The 19701-nt window shown below is 42.2% G+C and overlaps 1 protein-coding gene across 1 annotated transcript in view; it reads left to right on the top strand.

Moving 5' to 3' along the window:
• arid3b (AT-rich interaction domain 3B) overlaps positions 1-17805 on the top strand; it is a 44558-nt gene extending 26753 nt beyond the window's left edge. Inside the window, exons 5-9 of the mRNA XM_003228771.4 lie at positions 7919-8102; positions 8750-9009; positions 9798-10064; positions 11023-11127; positions 11800-17805. Of these exons, the coding sequence (XP_003228819.2) occupies positions 7919-8102; positions 8750-9009; positions 9798-10064; positions 11023-11127; positions 11800-11957 (974 nt within the window). The 3' untranslated portion in view covers positions 11958-17805. The remainder of the gene's footprint in view (positions 1-7918; positions 8103-8749; positions 9010-9797; positions 10065-11022; positions 11128-11799) is intronic.
• The last annotated feature ends 1896 nt before the right edge of the window (positions 17806-19701 follow it).

Genomic DNA, 19701 nt, shown 5'->3' with positions numbered 1-19701 from the left:
TGGGACCTTTCCACACTTACCGTGTGTATTTATTTCTGTCAGTCTGCACCTGTGGTAGGCTCCTAAATGCCTAAAACTCACCCAACCTCCTTTTCCCCTGTCAAGGCGGTTTCAAAACAACAGAAACTCATGTTAGGTGTGAATTTGTGCAGAGGGCAGTCTAATACGTGTTTGCACACATGTCTCACTTCTGTCCTACTTGTAGGATGAAACCTTCAAAGCGGCTAGCAGTGTTGATTGGAAATTAAAGTTTTAATTAAAGCAGTAAAGTGCTTTTAAGATGCCATAGATAGATAGATAGATAGATAGATAGATAGATAGATAGATAGATAGAACAACAGCTATAGCAGAAGTAATAAAATGATGAAAATAAAATCAAGGACCCAGTGAAAACTTGGGAAAGTGATACGGTCATCCATCTACATTGTGGTTTTGACTTTTGTGGATTTCATTACTAATGTATTTAATTCACAATGTTCTCTTTAGAAATGCATAGGTCCTCCAGTGCAATTCCATGGTCAGCTTCCAGTGGAAGTTGACATAGAGTTGTGCTAGAAGATCTTGAAATTCCTAGAAAAAGTGTTCTCTCAGATTTAAAAAAATTAGCAATTTCTTTATTTGCGGTTTTTCAGTTTCACATGGGTCCTGTGCCCCTAAACCCAACAAAAGGGGTGGGATGAGTGTACTTCTCATTGTTGCAGCCCATCCTCCCTGTTTGGGCTGTAAGAAGATAAACCTGTTGTACATCCCCTTTACTTGAACAGAATGGGACTTTCTCTGAATTAAATGGGCAAAGCTTCGGTGCCATAAAAACAAAATCCTTTGTGGAAGAAGGGCAGCATTTAGACACAGCCGATCAGTAGGATGGTGTTTTATTTTCGAAAGAACCGAAATTCTCAGCGTGCTGCTTCCTTTGCTAAGGGCATGTAAAACCCCACAATGCGGAGATCCTGAGCGTATATGGCCACTCTCCTTGATTGGGTTTGGAGACTTCAAAGGCGCCGGTGGACATTATGAGGAAGCTGGATCCGGCTGTGAAGTTTTGAAAGCATAAACACAGGGCAAGTTAAATGCCTCTTGATTGGACCAGCTCCTCATCTTGGAAAAACTGCTACTTGAGCTAGAAAACTATGTGGTGCTCGTTGGAAAGAGGTGTTCAGTGCAAACAAAGAAACAAATGATGTTTGTCTCTTAATCTTAAGAAGGGAAAAAGTATTATTTTTAGTCAGTAGTGTTTGCAGCCTGTGGAGGTGAACTTCTTTATATTTTGCGCAATAGAGACTTTTACTTCCCCATAGTTTTAGCCTTTAGTGCCCAACATAATTTTAGTGTTTTTCTAATAGTCACCTTTTGACCATTTTGCTCATACTTTGACTTTTATCAAGCTTCTGTGAAAATGTGTATTTTAGATTTCTTATATGTGTAAGAAACTAGAGTTGTTGGTTCTTTGGGAAGAAAAAAAGCTATTTCTTCTTTTTACTTGGTATTTGTATGGAAATTCAGGTTTGTCTTCACAGCTTTGGACCAATTCTGAAAGGAGATGCTCTCAGGGGAGCCCTTCCTTGAGTCATTCCTCCTTCTATTTCTCGTCCTTCTTGCCCAAGAAGATGAGAATCAGACCATTTCCTGTTTTGCAAAGTTAACCACTGTTTGTTTACTGTTAATTTCTACAATGTATGCCCAGTTCTTCAAGAGACAGTTCATATTACCAGGGAAGCTTGCAAAAGTACCCCCCTCTCCTCAAATATGGATATTGAAAGGCAAAGTATCATAGAGTGAGATAAAATCTTCCCAGCCATAATTCAACTTAAAAGAATGAAGAACATCTGAATCATATAGTAGAAAGTATTTGTAGAATCATACAACCAGAGTCGGAAGGAACCGCCAAAACAAGCTTGATCCACCTTTGCATGCCCTTCCTTCAGATAGTTAAAGATAGCTATCATGTTACCTTTCAGATTTTTTTCTTCTTGAAGCTAAACATACCCAGCTTCTTCAGCGAATCTTTATATATTTGGTTTATGGAGCTTTCATGATTTTGGTTGCTCTCTGGACATGTTCTAGCTTGTCTCTCCTTAAACTGTTGTGGCCAGAACCGATTTCAGGGGATGTCTGACCAAATCAGGATAAAATTGAACTACTGTTTTCCTACTTGCTTGAAGGGACAGTTTCAGGTGCTTTGAATTCTGTTCTTGTTGTCTAGGGTATTAACTGGAAAATTTGATAGTGTTATTTAAAAATGACTATTTACAGTATTTTTCTGTAAAAAGTCCTCTCTTTTTTTTTACAGACTAAGAACTGTTCTGGTTGTATCTAGTTTTTAGACTCCAGATAGTGGTTGAGTGTTGGCTGCTTGGAACCTCTGAAAAAGCCCAATTCATGACTTCGTTTCCGGCATCTTTGTCATTTCTAAACATTTTCCAGTGTGTTCTGCATGTGGCAGCAGATACACAGTGGCTCTCCACATTTGCAAGTTTGGCTTTTGTGAAGGTGATTATTCAGGGATTTGATTAAAATGCTTCTAGAAATCTCTAGGTCCTCTTGTGCGACTCTGGATAATCTCTAGATTCTCCAGTGTGATTCTAAGGCCAGCTTCCAATGGAAGTTGACTTTAGGGACATGCTGTAAGAACTAGACATTCCTAGGTCTGTGCTCTTTTTGGTTAAAAAAAAAAACCCCTGGAATTTTTTTACCAGAAAAAATTCCAGACCTCTGAACAAATCTCTGAGGATGCTTGCCACAGATGCAGGCGAAATGTCAGGAAAGAATGCTATTGGCAATGCAGTCCGAAAAACTCACAACAATCCAGTGATTCCAGCCATGAAACTCTTCGATAATTCTTTATTTGTGATTTTGCAATTCCATGGAGAGCTTCTATGCTCCTAACTCCAGTGAATGTGGAGAACTAACTGATCATGGTGGTCTACCTTTCTGTCTCTTTCCTTTCTTCACAACTTCTGAAGCCATTTTCCTGTAGCTTCCAGCTACAATGCACAGAGTGACTATATAAATTGGTCTTCATTGCAGTCTCCCTCCCCCTCTCTTTTTTTGCCGAGAAACTTTATTAGTTGCCTCCCCTTTCACTCTCTTCATGCCCCATCTGGTCTCTGGATCAAGCTTGCTTAGTAATAAGTTAATACCATTCACTAAATTGGATTGGGGAAGAGTGGGCGGGTAATTAGCCACATAGGCAGCCTCCGGGAGCATAAAAGTGCATTGACTGGAGGCAAAAGCTGTAACATTCCTGGCTTTAATCTTTATTTATTTTTTTCATGCTCCCAGCACTCTCTTGCTTCCTCAGTTCACGGGGAGCGAATGCACAAGATGGCACCTGTCAACGGACAGAGACTTTCACATACAAATATTTAAACAGATTTGCTTTTGCTTTTGCGAAAGCAAGAGTCGGCCAAAGTGGCTGCACTCTTCACCAGCAGATATGGAAAGCTTCCCTAGTGATTTATACAGGATGTGACACTCAGCTGTTGGCTCCACAGTGGTGTTTGAACCGTATTATGCCCTGTCCGGGTGGGGTGGGGGGGTCTCTGGATCAGATGTTGTCATAAAACCTGAAACTGGAACAGGTTATAGGGTGCGGGGGCAAAGAAGGAGCTTGTAAAGCCATTAAATATAGAGCCTGCATTCCTCTTTGTTCTCACAGATGGTTCTCTTGTTGTGTTGTGAGACAGTGTTCTTCCTGACATCAGAACAAATTGGACAACTGGACTAAACAAAAACTCTGTTTCAACTCTTTCTCTGTTGTGAATGTGCTTTCTTCAAGTGGTACCATAAAACCCTGCATCCTCTATGGTCTTGAAGATTGCATGCCTTATACACGGTTGTTGCAAGGATTATAAGAAGTGCATGTGAAACGGTACTTAATCACCAGATAAATAAGAATTCCATAATAATGGTAATTTTTTCCCCTCAAAGGTAGAGAAACACCCATATTCTGAGACAGAGAATCTCATACTGAACTCTACTTTAGCTCCACTCCACACTCCTTCAGGTCACTTGTCTCTCTGTGCACCAAAGGAGTGGGTCACACGTGCCCCCAAGGCTGTTTTGTCGCCTTCAACCATGTCAGATTCCCTAGAGCAGTGGTTCTCAACCTGTGGGTCCCCAAATATTTTGGCCTTGGACTCCCATAAATCCTAACAGCTGGTACACTGGCTGGAATTTCTGGGGGTTATTTGTCGAAACACCAGGGAACCCATAGGTTGAGAACCACTGCCCTAGAGAAACCTACCTGTTTTCTAACAGAAAAAAGGTAAATTCTCTCTCCTTGTTTTAGTTCTCCCTACAGTATTGGTGGCACAGTGTGTTAAAGCGCTGAGCTGCTGAACTTGCAGACCAAAAGGTCCCAGGTTCAAATCCCGGGAGCGGAATGAGTGCCTGCTGTTAGCCCCAGCTCCTGCCAACCTAGCAGTTTGAAAACATGCAAATGTGAGTAGATCAATAGGTACCGCTCCGGCGGGAAGGTAACGGCGCTCCATGTAATCATGCCAGCCACATGACCTGGAGATGTCTATGGACAACGCCGGCCCTTTGGCTTAGAAATGGAGATGAGCACCAACCCCCAGAGTCGGTCACGACTGGACTTAACGTCAGGGGAAACCTTTACCTTTACCTACAGTATTTAACATCAGAAAATACCCATTTTTCAAACCAGAATTGGACTTTCAGCCACTTTTGCCATCATTCCTGGTGGGTTCATCAAGAGAATTCATAAAGCTGCCATGCTTCTGCAAAGCATTAAATTTAAAGGCGATTAAAAGGACATTTCTTTAGCAACACATCAGGTCTAAGAGAACGTTTAGTATTTAAAAAATGGGGAGCAAAAACAAATCAGAGAATTTCAGAATAAAATAACCTTTGGCAATTGAAACAGCAGTGAGAAATGTCCTCTGCCAGCCATCCCAAGCAAGTGTATCTTGTTTTCCATGGGATATATCAAAGATGTTCTTTACACTGATGAGTGTTTGTTGATTAGATTTGTAGCTGACATACTTTCCCCTCTCTGCGTGTAAAATTTGATCAATAGGAACTCCTCATATCCTGAGCGCAGCAGCAAGAGAGTGCGATGGTTATGATTGTTTTCTGCAAGCGGAGGCTGAGAATGATTTACAGGAAATCTCTTATATGCACAGCATCAATCACGTTTGCTTGCTGGGGGAGGGGGGTTCACCCTTTCCTGTCAAAACTGGCCTTTGTATGATCTACCCACTGTGGCATTTCCTTGCATTATGTGCTTTGAAAGATTTCAGTGGTTAGATTTGTTTAGACACAACATTCTGAAGTCATAAATCAATTTAATGTGTCATTATCTGAAGAGAGGATTTCATGTAGAGGCTTTGCCCATGAAGTTTTCCTCCATCTGTTAGTTCTCCGCTCCATCCCCAATTCCTTGCACATTGGCCAGAGTTACTATGAAACTCAAACTAATATTCAGTCTATTGTGATAAGCATTCCTCAGAATTACACTCAAAATACAATTGCTGGACAAGATGGCCAGTTGCTCTGATCTTTTCTTCCACTGATGAGATCATTCTCTCTCCCACTGTCCATCTGCTATACATACTATTAATGGATTAACAATAGCTACTGCTTAGGTAGATTCTTGGAGCTATCCAGGCTTAGCAACTACCTCCTGAGAGTAGCAACCAAGCAATGGTTCACTATCCCTTATTAGTATTTTCTGCACAGAAATCAGAACTGATCGATGGTTGTCAATTTCACTATAAGACCTTAAAATGCATTCTTCTCCAATGACAGTCTCAAAATAGGGTTTGAGCTTGGAAAGATGACTTTTCGATTGTAACTCCCATGTTACCTGGCATGGTCATTAGCTGGAAGGATTTTTGAAAAGGTTTTAAAATAAAAACTCTGGGCATTGCAAGGATAAGTAGCAGAAGTCACCATCATAGTGTATGACTTCTAAGCAAGAAGAAGACATCTCTGTCTTGAGCAACAATAGCATTTTACTACAGCAAAATAGAATTCAGGAGATTTATATGAGATCCAAAGTGATTGAGAGATTATGGTTTTCTTTTATGGTCCCTTTCAGTTTATTTCTCTATTGTTTATAGGTATTGAGTGTAGCTCTTTTAATCTGTTGATTTATAAAGTGTGGCAGTCTATTAATTTGTTCTACATATGGCAACCTCTGAATCTTCATGAGATGGACTATAAATATTAAAGCACATATGATTGCTGAGAAAAGTATTACTATGGGCCACAGGTGTGTAAGCAAGGCAAACTGATACTCTCAGTTTCCTGCATTTATGAAAATCTCTACCACATAGATATCCTGTCATACTATTTTCTTCAGCCCTTCCTTTGGAGGAAGCTAAATACACTTTTCACAGATGTGCAAATTAACTGTGTGTTAGAATGAGAGCAATCCTGCATAGTATTTTTATATATTTTATATTTTACTTCTTATTTCAGCCAGAGGCTTTTGCAATATCAAATATTTATAGTTGTTGGGCATAAGTTTCTAGTCCATCTGGATGCAGAGATAAGAAAAATGCAGTTAATGACTAAAATAAATTAGGCAAGAAGCGGATTAAATCTCTCTCAAACATATTGTGTTTTATAATCAAGGTTTTTCTATCTTCATTTATTATGGTAACATGGTAATTGTGTAGTGGTGATCCATCCAGAGGTGGGTTGTTTGGTTTCTGCCACGTTCAGAAAAATAAAAAGAATTTGTTATTAAACATGCAAACCAGATACAGATTTCAGGCTCATTATGTGTGGGAAAAGTTGCCCATTGCTGTTGCAATGGCAAACAGGAAGTTGCTCTTTCCTTCCTTTGTTGGGCTGTGGTTTTCCTAAAAGAGAGCATTAAACTTTCTTCAGGAATGTACAGAAATATTATGCAGATCAAAGCCATTTGTGTCCAACAATTTGAGATATAGGACTTAATGGGGCCGGCTAGGAATAAGAGAGCCATTAGTTCCTAATATTTCCCTTCTTCCCCTGCCACCATTGTCTTGGCCTTTCCCATGTCTTTTTTTGTATTCTATACATACCAGAGAGAAGGAAAACAATATTATATGCACACCCTAGCCTTGATCAACAATAGAAATACTCTGAGTGTGTGCAAATTCTGTGTTTTAAACTGCAGGAGTCAAATAGAGTGTGGAAAGTGGCATCATTTGCTTGTAAAAATGGCAGCACCATGTTATAAAAGTGTTTCAAAGGTAAAGGGGGGTAGAGAAGGTGCTTTGATGGGCAGCATCAACCCCAGGGAGTCTTCGCTTGGTTTTTCCCAAGTTATTGCCTAGTAAATGAAGTTCCTTTATTTAATTAGTTTTTTGGAGGGGTGACGATGGCTTCCCAAATGTGTATACCAGGAGGAGAACATTGATGTTTGTCAACCTGAAGGGTCCAAAATGGTTTTTATAAGAGACTTTTTCTTCCTTTGAGGGAATGCATCCTTCTATAGAATAGATATATGGCATATATTCCCTTAAAGGAAGGGCTTTTTCTTCATTTGAGGGACTGTATCCTTCTATAGAATAGATATACGACATTGTATGCAGTTATGTATACAGTGCCACCAGCACGTATGCTACTTTGGAGTATCAAGTGAAGAAAGGTTTGCTAGCTAGAGGAGTTTATCTAAAATTTGAATAGGAAGAAAAACGAAAAGTTGACTTCAAGAATTGTGTGACTAATACTTCTGCTATGTAATAACCATATTAGGTTTAAAATTAAGAGGGGGATGGATATGAATGGGTTGAGTTATGGGAAATGTGAGCTTTAGAGAGAGGCTTGAAGGGAAGAGAGAAATGTCAAAGTGTTTTGGGAGACAACTCCAGGGTTAAGATCTAGTCACAATCTCACTGATTCTTCTGCTTCTCTTGTTTGTCTTCCTGTCCGTCTTTCGCTGCTATCTTGTATACTTCTGCAGGAACACCAATCAACCGCATCCCCATCATGGCAAAACAGATCCTCGACCTCTACATGCTCTACAAGCTGGTGACGGAGAAAGGAGGTCTGGTGGAAATCATCAACAAGAAGATCTGGAGGGAGATCACCAAAGGCCTTAACCTACCCACCTCTATCACCAGTGCTGCTTTTACGCTTCGCACCCAGTAAGTCTTGAGGCTTCCACAAATCAATATACACTTCTCAGGGTGCTGCACGATGAGGAATAAACGTTGCCAGGGCCCATAATAGCAAGGATATAAAATGGAGTTTGAAAACTAGTTTCTAAACCATAGTTTGTGCAAGCTGATTTTGAGTTTGCATTTAGTTGAGTTTGCATTTAGTGCCCTTTCTCTGGATCAGGAAACTATTGCACCATGGAGACTGATAAAGCTAAAAACATTTTTTTAAAGGGACTCTCAACCGGTACTACTCACAGTGGTTGGCCCTGGATTGGTGCCGATCGCTGAGCTATTGGCTGCTAGTCCCTGCAATTGTTTCTTTCCAATAAAGAGAAAGAAAGAACTGTAGTCAATGGATGCTGATCCATTAATTCCAGATACATTGAGGAGAAAAACCGTTTCAAGTCCCCTATTTTCAATGGCTGAAGAAGCAGTATTCTAAACCATCCTTTGCTTGTTGTATCTCTGGAAGCTTAGACTTTAGTGGGATTCTTAAATTGTGATGTATTTTCTAAATTGATCTTGTTTCCTGGCTAGGATTATTGCACGGTCTTTATAGCATTCCTATATTCGATATGCAATTGTCAGTTCATGTAAATCCCTGTTTTTTGTTTTGCTTCTCTTCCTTTTAGGTATATGAAGTACCTCTATGCCTATGAATGTGAGAAGAAGTCCTTAAGTTCTCCCGCCGAGCTGCAGGCCGCCATTGATGGCAACAGGCGGGAGGGCCGACGGCCCAGCTACAGCTCTTCCTTGTTCAGCTACTCCCCTGCCGCCCCGGGACCTCCTTCACTCCTGTGTCCTCCAAAGATCCGCTTTCCCATCGTCAGCTTGGCCACTGGCAGTGGAACCAGCAGCCCTCACCTGTCTACAGCAGGCGCTCTCAGGAAAGGTCAGCTAACTCCCTGGTTTGTCTTTGGTTTGCTCTGAAATTGGGAAGCAATTGCTGGATATACCATGTACACATAGAGGTTACCTAGACCACCAAAAGCCTAGTGCTCCAGTGATTTTAAGAATTCCAGTCACCATGTTATTAATAACACAATGTATCAAAATTTGGGGAAAAAATCTGTTCCTGGTTTGAAAGTGTTATTTTTTTTATTAATTGTGTGGTCCTTATTTTGGAAAGTAATTGTTCTATTCCTGAAACTTTGTTTTTGTGTCTGCCACAAACTATGTTGAATTGGTTGAGATTTGATGAGATATTCATTGAAAAATTATTGCAAAATGTGCTGCAGAATGTCCTGCAAAAATAATGTTTTTGTAGTTTAATAAACTATTACATTATGATAGAACCCATTAAGAAATGATATTTATAACCCAGAAAAATAGTGTTGCATAGTGTTATTATTTATGTATTTATTTCTTACCTGGCTCTCCTTACAGACATTGGATGCTAGACTACTGGAATGCTTTGGTCTGATTCAGCAGGGCTTTTCTTCCAGTATTAATCTCTGGGGGTCTTGGATGCTTTTTCTCAAGACCTCTTTGTTGGTTAGTCAGGACTAGCTGGGTTATCAGCACAAGTCATAAAGGAGAAAATAGAGAGCTAAAATATTATTAAATAGCAGCAATCCTTGGTATTTATATATTCATTTTAATATCAGATTGCCTACTGAGTGGCAGCCCCTCTCGCTGTCCTTAAGGCAAGGTGCCTGAGCTGCCCTCTTGCTTTTCTAGGTGATGGCATCCCCCTGACTGTTTCCACGCCAAACCGTATTGCCATGCCTGTGACTTTGGCGAATCAGCAGGCCACAGTTGCAGCTGCCGCCGCCGCCAGAACAGCCACCCTGGAACAGCTGAGGGAGAGGCTGGAGTCGGGAGAACCTGCGGAGAAGATTGCGCGCATGACTGAGGAAGAGCAGCGATTTGTCCAGCAGGCATTTCAGCGGAACCTGTTCAGCATGGCGCGGCAGCTGCCCATGAAGATCAAAATCAATGGCCGAGGTGAGGCGATTCTTGTTGGGCTGCCTTGTTACTTCCCTTTGCGGCTGAAGAGCAGGATAAATTCTCCCTTAGTATAATACTCACCTTAGTCCTTATCTGGCTCCAGCACAGTGATGCTCTACATCCCTGACATAAAGGAGGGAGTTCAGGAGAGTAGGTGTAAACCAGAATGGCAAACATAAGCTCTTGGGCCATATTTAGACTGCGAGTTTTCATTTCATTTGCACTTCAGGGATCGTGGGATGATTCCTCACCTTCTCACCTGATCTTTTATGAAGAGAGGAGCCATCTTTTCCTTACTATAGATTGGTTCTAGGGACATCTTCTGGAAGCCAGTCCAGTTCAGATGACTGGTGTGGCATCTACATGTAGCCTTGATGTAACCATGATTTTCAATGTATGTTACACACCATTCACAGAATGGTGGCTTTCAGTTCCCTCAATTACATCTACACAATAGTGTGGCTGGTAATCTTGTCAATGAAACCATAAAACTGCTCTTTATCTGAATTTTGTTTGCATGGTGCAAGCTTCTGGTTAACTTCTGGCCAAAGGAAATTTAGTATCATGCCAAGTTTTTAACTTTGTTTGTGGTTTTTCTGTACATTATAACTGTATTCTCAATTTACTTCTGACACATTACATAAATAATAATCTAAATTTTGAAGGGACTAAATGCTGAACACGGTTCCCTTTGATATCTCCTTCCCACAGAGAAGCTGCTACTTCTCTGTGGGCTCAGTAAAATCTATTAATTCCACCCACACTTTTTTATTGACGTACTAAGATGGAGAACAGAGCAAGACAAAGGTCTTTCAATAGCAGATTGTCCTATAAATAGCAGGACTACAGTTAGCAGGTGGAACAGGCATTCTCAAGCTGGGTCAATGCATTGGGCCTTCCTCAATAATAGGATGAGCATCAACCAGCTCATGTTAGTCTTTTCCTCCCTCTCCAGAGGATAAATCAGATTCGGCAGCGACAGCAGCGGCATTGAATTGGACCCCATCTGGCTTCGGAAGCATTAATATGTCAGTGGAGATCAATGGCACAATCTATGCTGGTGAGAGAGAGTATCTGTTTCTGAAAGTCGGGAGGAGGGTTTGAGATTGGTGGAATTCTTTGAAAAAGCCAGCCTGCGTATTTGCTTATGTGCTCCCTTTGATATCTGACTGGCACAAGCATTGCCCTGGTTTTGTCACAGAGTCATAACTGTGCTATTTAACACCCGTTTGGAACCTACAGAGATCTGGGTTTGGTTTTGGAATGGTCAGATTTCAGGTTTTATTCTGTTTGAACTAAAATACTTCAAATTATGTACCTTGTTTTAAAACAGCATCAGACTGTACAAGGGATGAGGCCTTTATTGTTATCTCACTTTTACACAAATCTCGAGGAATCTGTTGGAGGCAGTTTACGTAGTTTTCAGGCAATACTCCATCATGTGAAAAAACTATTGGTGGTATGTTGGGATTAGGGTATCTTTTGATCCTTCACATCTGTTTCAAAGTGGTTTCATGATGGTACAACAGGCACGGGCAAACTTTGGCCCTCCAGGTGTTTTGGACTTCAATTCCCACAATTCCTAACAGCCTATCGGCTGTTAGGAATTGTGGGAATTGAAGTCCAAAACACCTGGAGGGCCAAAGTTTGCCCATGTTTGCCATAGAGGCTGTTTCCTCTGGGCCTCTTCTCTTGGTTTGCTAACCTTTTCTCCATTCTCCTGCCCCCACAGGAGTCCTGTTTGCTCAGAAGCCTGTCGTCCACCTCATTGCCGGATCGAGCGCACAGAGCACCGGCGGTGGGAGCAGCAGCTCCTCCCATTGCTCCCCCAGCCCCACTTCCTCCAGGGGAACACCCAGCGCCGAGCCGTCAACCAGCTGGTCTCTTTAAGCGGGAAGCAACCGCTCTTGCTCTTGGAAACGGCTCCTCTCGGAATCTCGAATGGAATATCGATGGTGACCTCGCCTTGAGGAACCTGCTGCAGAGCACCCCGCAGTTCTGCAGCCAACAAGATTCCCATCCGGATGGGCTTGCTGTCCATGTAGCCTTTCTTCAGGTCTTGCTGTGTCCTCAATGAAAAAAAGAAGAAGGGCAATGGGGGTTTTGTGGGTGGGTGGGTTGGGAAAGGGACACAGGGCGTGTTTCAATCAGGGATCCTCCGGACAGGCTGTGCATTTTTTGTAGATGACTGAGCATCGCCATGGTACCCAAACAGCCAAGACACCAAACTTGATAATTGGGGTTTGTTTTTTTGGGTTTGTTTTTCATCTGATGCCCCAAAACACTTTCTTCCTCTAACATGACTGGTGTATTGACAATCCTACCCCCAAAGGTGGGGGGAAATGTAGCTCTTTATTCTCAACTCACCTTCCAATTCTTCTCCGCACCTTGCCCCACACAAAGGGGCTGCACATAACAGTTTTTGATCCAGGCTCCAACCCATCCTCTCTTTTCCTCTCCCTTGCCAAAATCCAAAGTCAGCAAGGGGCTAAATCCAATTCTTCGTCCTGACTAGAATAAGACCTATTTAACCAATGCAACTTATAAAGGTTGCAGCAGTTCAGTGGAACTAGTCTTGTTGGGACTAGCAATTGTATTTAGGACTTGCCATCTAGCAAAGGGGTCATCATCCTAGTTGGCACGTGAGATTGGATTTAGGCTCAGTTTGCTCTCCCATGACTTTAATCTACTGTCTTCTTCTGGAGGAAGTTCCTGTCTAGCACTGCTTCATTTTAGTACACTTGGAGGGCAGAGCAGTGCTTTTCTTGCATTTCCAGACGTTGAATAGGGTTGAAATGCTCTGCCTTGGATTTTCTTCCAGCTTTAGCTGCTTTCAAGGTTTTTCTATCCCAGAACTGCAAAGCTGCTCCACAGTTGACATCTGTTACATCCCTTTCCCTCTCTATTTCAAGTGTGAATGTAGACATGGATTTTGGTGAAAAAATATAATTGCCTGTCAAAAAGTGAATGGTAAAGGTGACTGGAGATAATCCCAGGGAAGCCGTCATCATGCTGTCCTATTATTTCTTCCCACACAAAACTATAACAAGAACTTAAATGTCTTGACACTGAACCGCACCAGGTCTACCTTTATAATTAACCACTCACCATCCTCTAGAGCCCCATATTGATGGAGGCAAGTGGAAATGAAAGGAAATGTTGACCACTCTCTGAGCATTTTAGGAGCATCTCAAAGTGATTGCATCTTAGCCCCATAATCTGAAACTCCCAATGACTTCCCCTTAAAAATCTAACCAGGGAACTGGGCTTTTGTTGGAGGTGTCCAGACAGAGGAGCTTCTCTGCTCTCTTTTCCCTGACACAATCACACTTGCCTTGCGCTGCCCTTGAGCCCACTTCTTGCTTCTGCTCACTCCTTATAGGTGACCTCTCCTGTCCATCAATGGGATTGACAGCCTGTCTCCATGCCAACAGGGATCTCCCCTCTCTCCCCTCACTCACCCTGGCGAATCTCAGTCATCCTCCAGACTTGCATCAGCATCTCCTGAGCAGATGAAATACCTCAGAAAATATGTACTTATTGCTGTGTTGTTGGTTTTTATTTCTCTTCTGGAAGGATTTGCATATGTTAAAGCTTCTTTTTATACGTCTTGTTGACTGCTTTTTATTTTTAATTTTATATATTGTAGCACCAAAGACACACCAAAAAAAATATGAATGAAAGAAAGAAAAGAAAGGAACTCCCTGAGTCTGAAGGATCAGAAAGCTTTGATGTCTCCAGTGTAGCATGGAAGCATTTGGCAGAAGGTGTCTCAGGATATGGGTAATAGATGGGGGCAGTTGCCTATGAATCGCAGGTTAATTTCTCAGGTTGTTCTGGTCTCATGCTCCTCTGCATGGTCTCATCCCATAGAGGTTCCTCACTTCAGGCTTTGCAAACTAATCATTCTTCTTTGCAACCTGAACTGAAGACACTTCTGGCTGGCTCTAGGGTACTTCTTTCTTTATGACATCCACAGCAAAACCTTGGCCAACCTTTGGCTTCTTTCTTCTGGTTTGTGGAGGATCCCAGCCCAAATGTGCTCATTAGATTTGAGCACCTGCAAGGCAGTCGGATCTCAGACTAGGAATCTCTTCCCCTTTCATTTCGTAAGTTGCTTTAGAAGAACAGTGGATTTCAGGGAGAAAGCAGGATACCCAGCTGGAACATTATCTGTATCGTTGTGGGGGTGCTGTTGAATTTCTACTCTGTTCATTCTCAGTCTGAAGAACTAATACTAGACTCCTGTTTTTCCAGTAATGGAGCAGAGAAAAAACGGGGCCTGGGAGAGGTGTGTGAAAACCTTTAAAAAGTAGAGTATAATGAAATAAATAAATCCAGACAGGCCTTTGGACACAGAATTCGTTGACGATGCCTGTTGGTATCCCATCTCTTTGTGCCAGAACTTGCGGCTACTTTCACCTAGGCCTGTTTCTCTCTGCAGCGTGTTGTCTAAAAGAACTGCCCGAGGAGTGCATTCGAACTGCTCAATGAGATTCTGCCTCCCCCAGAAGATTTCTGTGTGTCCTCCGTGACTAATCTTCTGACGTGCCTGGCTCCTTCTCATCTATTGCATGAGCAAAGCCTCTCAGAGCTCTTCCGCAGTTGCCAAATGAGTTCTAGCAGTCTGAGCTTCCTTTTCTATTAAATAGCTGTTGCAACACCTCTTATAGGAACAGTTCTTAGCAAATGGGGCCCAGAACTTGAGAAATAAAAATAAAAATACTCCTTTTTAACCCCGCAGTTCTCACAGTATGACAGCTTTAGTCCCAAAACACTACTTTTGCAAAAACAGAGTAGCAGATAGAGGAATGACCCAGATGGACCCCATCATTATCCTAGTGTGACCCAAAGGCATCACTCCTAACTGTATGCATGAGCTTGTGGCATAAGGCCTTCGGTGTTCCTGTGGCACCACACTAAGGCTGTCTTCTGCATCAAAAATGCTATTACTGAATTCTCCTTGGCATGCCGCAGAACCAATTCTATCATCCAGGATTTATCAGATGTATAGTGCCCATCAAGAGACTTCACTTGTAGCCTCCCATTCTGTTATGGGTCTGCATCTCTCCTGGAAGAAAGGTACATAGAAGAGACCAGACTGAGAACCAGAGTTGAGGTTTGGGTGAACAGAGACCCAAGAAATGTCTTCCTTTTGCATGCAACACATTGACAGTCATGTGCTCCTTCCATTTGGGCAAAGCTAACACTTAGAATAGTTCCTTTTGTGGGACTACAACCCCCCTGAATCCCCACTGACGATGCCAGTTGAAAGATTCTGGGAATTGGAGTCTCAGAAAGTTAATTTTTTGGAGCTCTGGTTTGAAAACATCCAAACTATTTTACTTCACTTGATTTTTCTTTTAAGGAAATCCATGGGTTCTCTCTTCTGATAGCACTGGTTTGACCAGTACACCCAGTGGGTTTGTTTTTATCTTAAAGGGGAATGAGACCACAAAAGATGTGCCCAGTATAAGATCTGGCGCCATTGCCTTTGACCCTTTGCATTTATCTCAACTCTCTCCACAGTAAGATCTTTTGTGAATCCTCTGGGATTAGGGTTAGTTAAATATTTGGGGCTTTTTTTCACAGAACCAATAAGAAAATCTAGAATGGATTTTTTAACAGCTTTGAATCCAAATACACTTTGCTTTCCTTAGCTCCGTTAAGAAGTGTTTATGATTCATCCCTCCACATTTGTGGGTTGCACTTTTGTGGATTTCATTATTCGTGGATTAGATTAATATGCTTTCCAGGACTTGCGAGGTCTTCCTGCACAACTCTGTGGTCAACAACATAGAGTTGTTGTGGCTCAAGTTGGCCATAGAGTCAAACTAGAGTACCCAAAGAATTCTAACGAGTTTTAAAATAGTGGTTTTTAATACATGGTTTCCCACTTTCATGGGATTTTATGCCCCTTAACCCCAATTATTGAAGAGGGCTTGACTGTACAGCTTCTGCTTCTAAACGCCATTCCAAATGTTTTTACTGATACCTCCTAGTGAATGGGTGGAGCACAAAACTCCAAATTTTAACCATAGAAATTAAGTGAATCTTATTCACTGTCACTTGGTTTACATATTAGATTGTGGGTTTTTTTGCAAAATCTGAGGAGGCAGGGTTGAGATTGTGGTGGTAGACAATTGCTTTTCCTCAAATATTTTTAACAACCTGTTTGGGGCAATGAATTCTGGAATTTCTTGATGTGACACCTTTATTTTTTTTTTCAAATCTGCGTCTTCTCTGATCATGGACAAAACACGTGTGGGAAAGCGGCGCTCTGATGTTGCCATTTTGCCTTCCTTCAGCCATCCTCCTCTAGCATCTTTCTCTCGGCTAACATCACTTCTCAGTGCTTGACTTTGGGAAGAGAAACTGGGGGTAAGATGGGCAAATCATGGCCTCCCTAAGCCTTTACTCACAGGTATTGACATGCGTCTTCCTTCAAAACAATTCAGACCCTTGCTTAGTTGATTCCATATCAGGGAGATCCAAATTGAAAACAAACAGGTCTAATTTGGCCTGACAGCTGCTTGTATCACTAAGAATGGCCTCTTGTGTTATGAGAGCATTTGTGTGTTGCTTGCATCCAGTTCAGGAGGGGGAAAGGATAGTTTTGAGGACTTGTGACTATATAGAGCTATAGAATATATAAAGAAATGCATATACCTCTTGAAAATAAGCTGTACCATACATCGGACTCAGACTCTTTCTTGGGTCAGCCGTTTTGAAGACTGTGAACGTCTTGGCTCCCCATTGGTCGGCAATGCTGTTGGTGAGGGCCAAGCCGTGGGCCTCGCTCTGCTGTTTTATTTGAGGGATGGGGTGGGATGGATAAGCGGACGGGGCAATACTCCAGGCAACCAGCAGGAAATGACAAAGTTGGTGGGGCATATGCGGGTGGGGGCTTCACCTCTCTACCTCTCCCCGACTCGGAATATTAAAAGATTGTATGGCACTCAGGGCTTTTGATATGACGGGAAGGGCTCTTCTTCTCCTATGGCGACGGGTTTTGTTTTTGCAAGTTCCCTCCCCTTCCTTCCCCGCTGAATAAGGCTGGATAAAGCTGCCCGGCTTGGAAAAGTCCACTTTGTTTTGGGCACCCCACTCCTGGGATCTCTGAGCTGCGCCTGAAGTCCAAGATCTGCTTTTTTGAGGGTTGGCTCTCTTGGCAGCTGGCAAAAGTCTTTCCTATCTTTCTAACAGACCCAAAATCTGGAGAACAAGCTCTGGACCTCTGCACAGCCTGCTCTTGAAAGCTTTACTTCCTCCTTCCTCCCTGTCCCTATTTGTCATGATGGTTTGGCAAACGCACCCCAATTGCTGTCTAGTAGCTCCTGAAAACTTTCAGCCATCAGGATGGAAGGGAAGGAGCTGTTCTCCCAGTTTTAGACTCTCAGGGTCCCCTCCCCCCAAGAAATGCATTGATAATGTTACATGAACGTGGGTGTCCTTCCTTTTTGGTTCCTGAAGGAGAGAGAGGAAGCTTCTGCTGTTAAAATTGCCCCTCCAACACGTCCCACAACCCGGCAGCAGCCTTGCAATTAGTTTTTTTGTTTCCTTTTTTGTTTTTTCTTAACTATTTAAAGGAAGAAATAAAAATGTGATAGCCTAGATGGTGAATAAATACCTCAGATGTCTCCTTCCAGCAAGTGTCTGTATATGTTGTTGGTGGATTTTTTTTTCTATCTTACATGTTACCTGAATGTTTATATTCCAATAAACTTCTACCTCTTCATATGATGGCTACCGTTCTGTGGTTCCTCTTGGCGCCTTTTGTTTCACTTGGCTCAAGGCGGGATGTAGGCTGCACCATTCCTTTTTCTTGGCCTGGGATACGTGTACTGGTAAAAGACAATGGAGTCGAATATTCAAGAAGAATTGATCTTGACCCCATGCTTTGGGACCATAGTTCTTACCATTCGTTATATCTGATGGAGGCCTATGAGGAAACAGTGGTGGGATGGGATTTTATAACTCCTATAAGAAGCCATCACCAGATAAAGAAATGGATGGATCTATAGATGGATGGGTGGGAGGGTGGATGGATGGATGTATAATGATGGAGACTCTGTGACTGTAAACCCAAATTATGGTCCGCACTGTCCCTTCCCAAAATATCATAATTGGATGCTTTTTTTTCTTGTATCGTATGGATATTTCTACAACAGTGGTTCTCAACCTGTGGGTCCCCAATTGCTTGGGCCTTCAACTACCAAAAATTTTAACAGCTGGCAAACTGGCTGGGATTTCTGGGATTTGTAGACCAAAACACAGGTTGAAAACCACTGTTCTACAAGGTTGAAATGTCAGGTTTCTGGCAGTAGGACCTTTTGAGTCAGTGCTAACTATAGCAACCTAAATATCCTAAAGAAGTCCTGCACAACCTGCAGTTCTCCAGCTATTTTGTTCTCCGATTCCCAGAATTCCTAACCATTGGACAAGTCGGCTAGGACTTCTTGTAGTTGGAAGCCAAAATAGCTGGAGGGCCGCAGATTGTGCAGACCTGCTTTAAAGGCATCATATCCCATCTCATCTTGGTCAACTGGTGGTTATCACTTGGATAGAAGACCGCCAATGAATCCCAATGTTTCAGAAGGAGGAACTGGGAAAACCCTATAGATTTGTAAGGGAGAATATGGTCCTTCAGATCACCTGGACCTGAGCCATATGGGGCTTTAAGGATCATAAAAAACACTATCCGAAAGCAAAATAATCTTGTTTCTTTATGTATGGAAATATGTAAAGATCTTCAGGAGGTATTAAAACAGAGGCTAGAGATGCCCTTCTTTCAGGATGGTTTCGATGACATATTCCTGGCCTAAGATGTTGTTTTCTTTGATGCTGACAGATCCTAGCACACACTTTTCCTTGCATAATTTGGAATTCTATCCAACAAAAAGGACAGGTGATCCAAAACTTCATACAAAGATGGGATTTCCCCCCCTTGCTCCTGAGGTAACGGGTTTTGTCACGGTGGCAAACTATTTATTTGTGTTGCTAAGGCTTTAGCCAAACGCTGGCAGAGATCCTGGCTACCGTTGGCCACGAAGGAACCGGTTCCTAAATCCCTTCCTAACAGAAAGGACTGGGGTGCTGTTTGCACGGCAGACCACGAAAAGGAGTGGTTTCCTGTTGTTAAATCAGCCTGTCAGTTGGATGGCAACTGGTCGAGACTTCACAATTGGTTTCAACGTGCAGAAGACTCCATGACCTACAGCTGTAAGTGCTTTTATACAGTTATAGCCTTGGTTTGATGCAGAAAGTTACGGCATTCGTTATGTGTATATTCTATGCTCTTGCCTCTTTTACGATTCCATTGTCTATGGATGTTTTAGCATATTTCCCTTAATATCTGAACAACTAAACATTAGGAATGTCTACAGATGTTTTCTTACCTGGAATGCCCTCTTTTTTTACCTCTCCCATTTTCCACCTGGCAACCTTACTGCAGCTGCTTTTTATTCAACAGCATTTACATGTGTTCATAAACATGTTCTCGTGTTGTCTCTGCTAATTCTATAGCATCCCACCCTTGCGATCAGACACTTTACCTGCTTGTTCTCCTATCTTGTTGCAGTTCACGAAGCTCAACACAGGATGGCAGCCTAGGTGAGAATTTACCTGAGCAAGT

The sequence above is a fragment of the Anolis carolinensis genome, unplaced genomic scaffold (genome assembly GCF_035594765.1).
Source record: "Anolis carolinensis isolate JA03-04 unplaced genomic scaffold, rAnoCar3.1.pri scaffold_11, whole genome shotgun sequence".
Lineage (NCBI taxonomy): Eukaryota > Metazoa > Chordata > Lepidosauria > Squamata > Dactyloidae > Anolis > Anolis carolinensis.
This window is presented reverse-complemented; position numbering and strand designations above follow the sequence as displayed.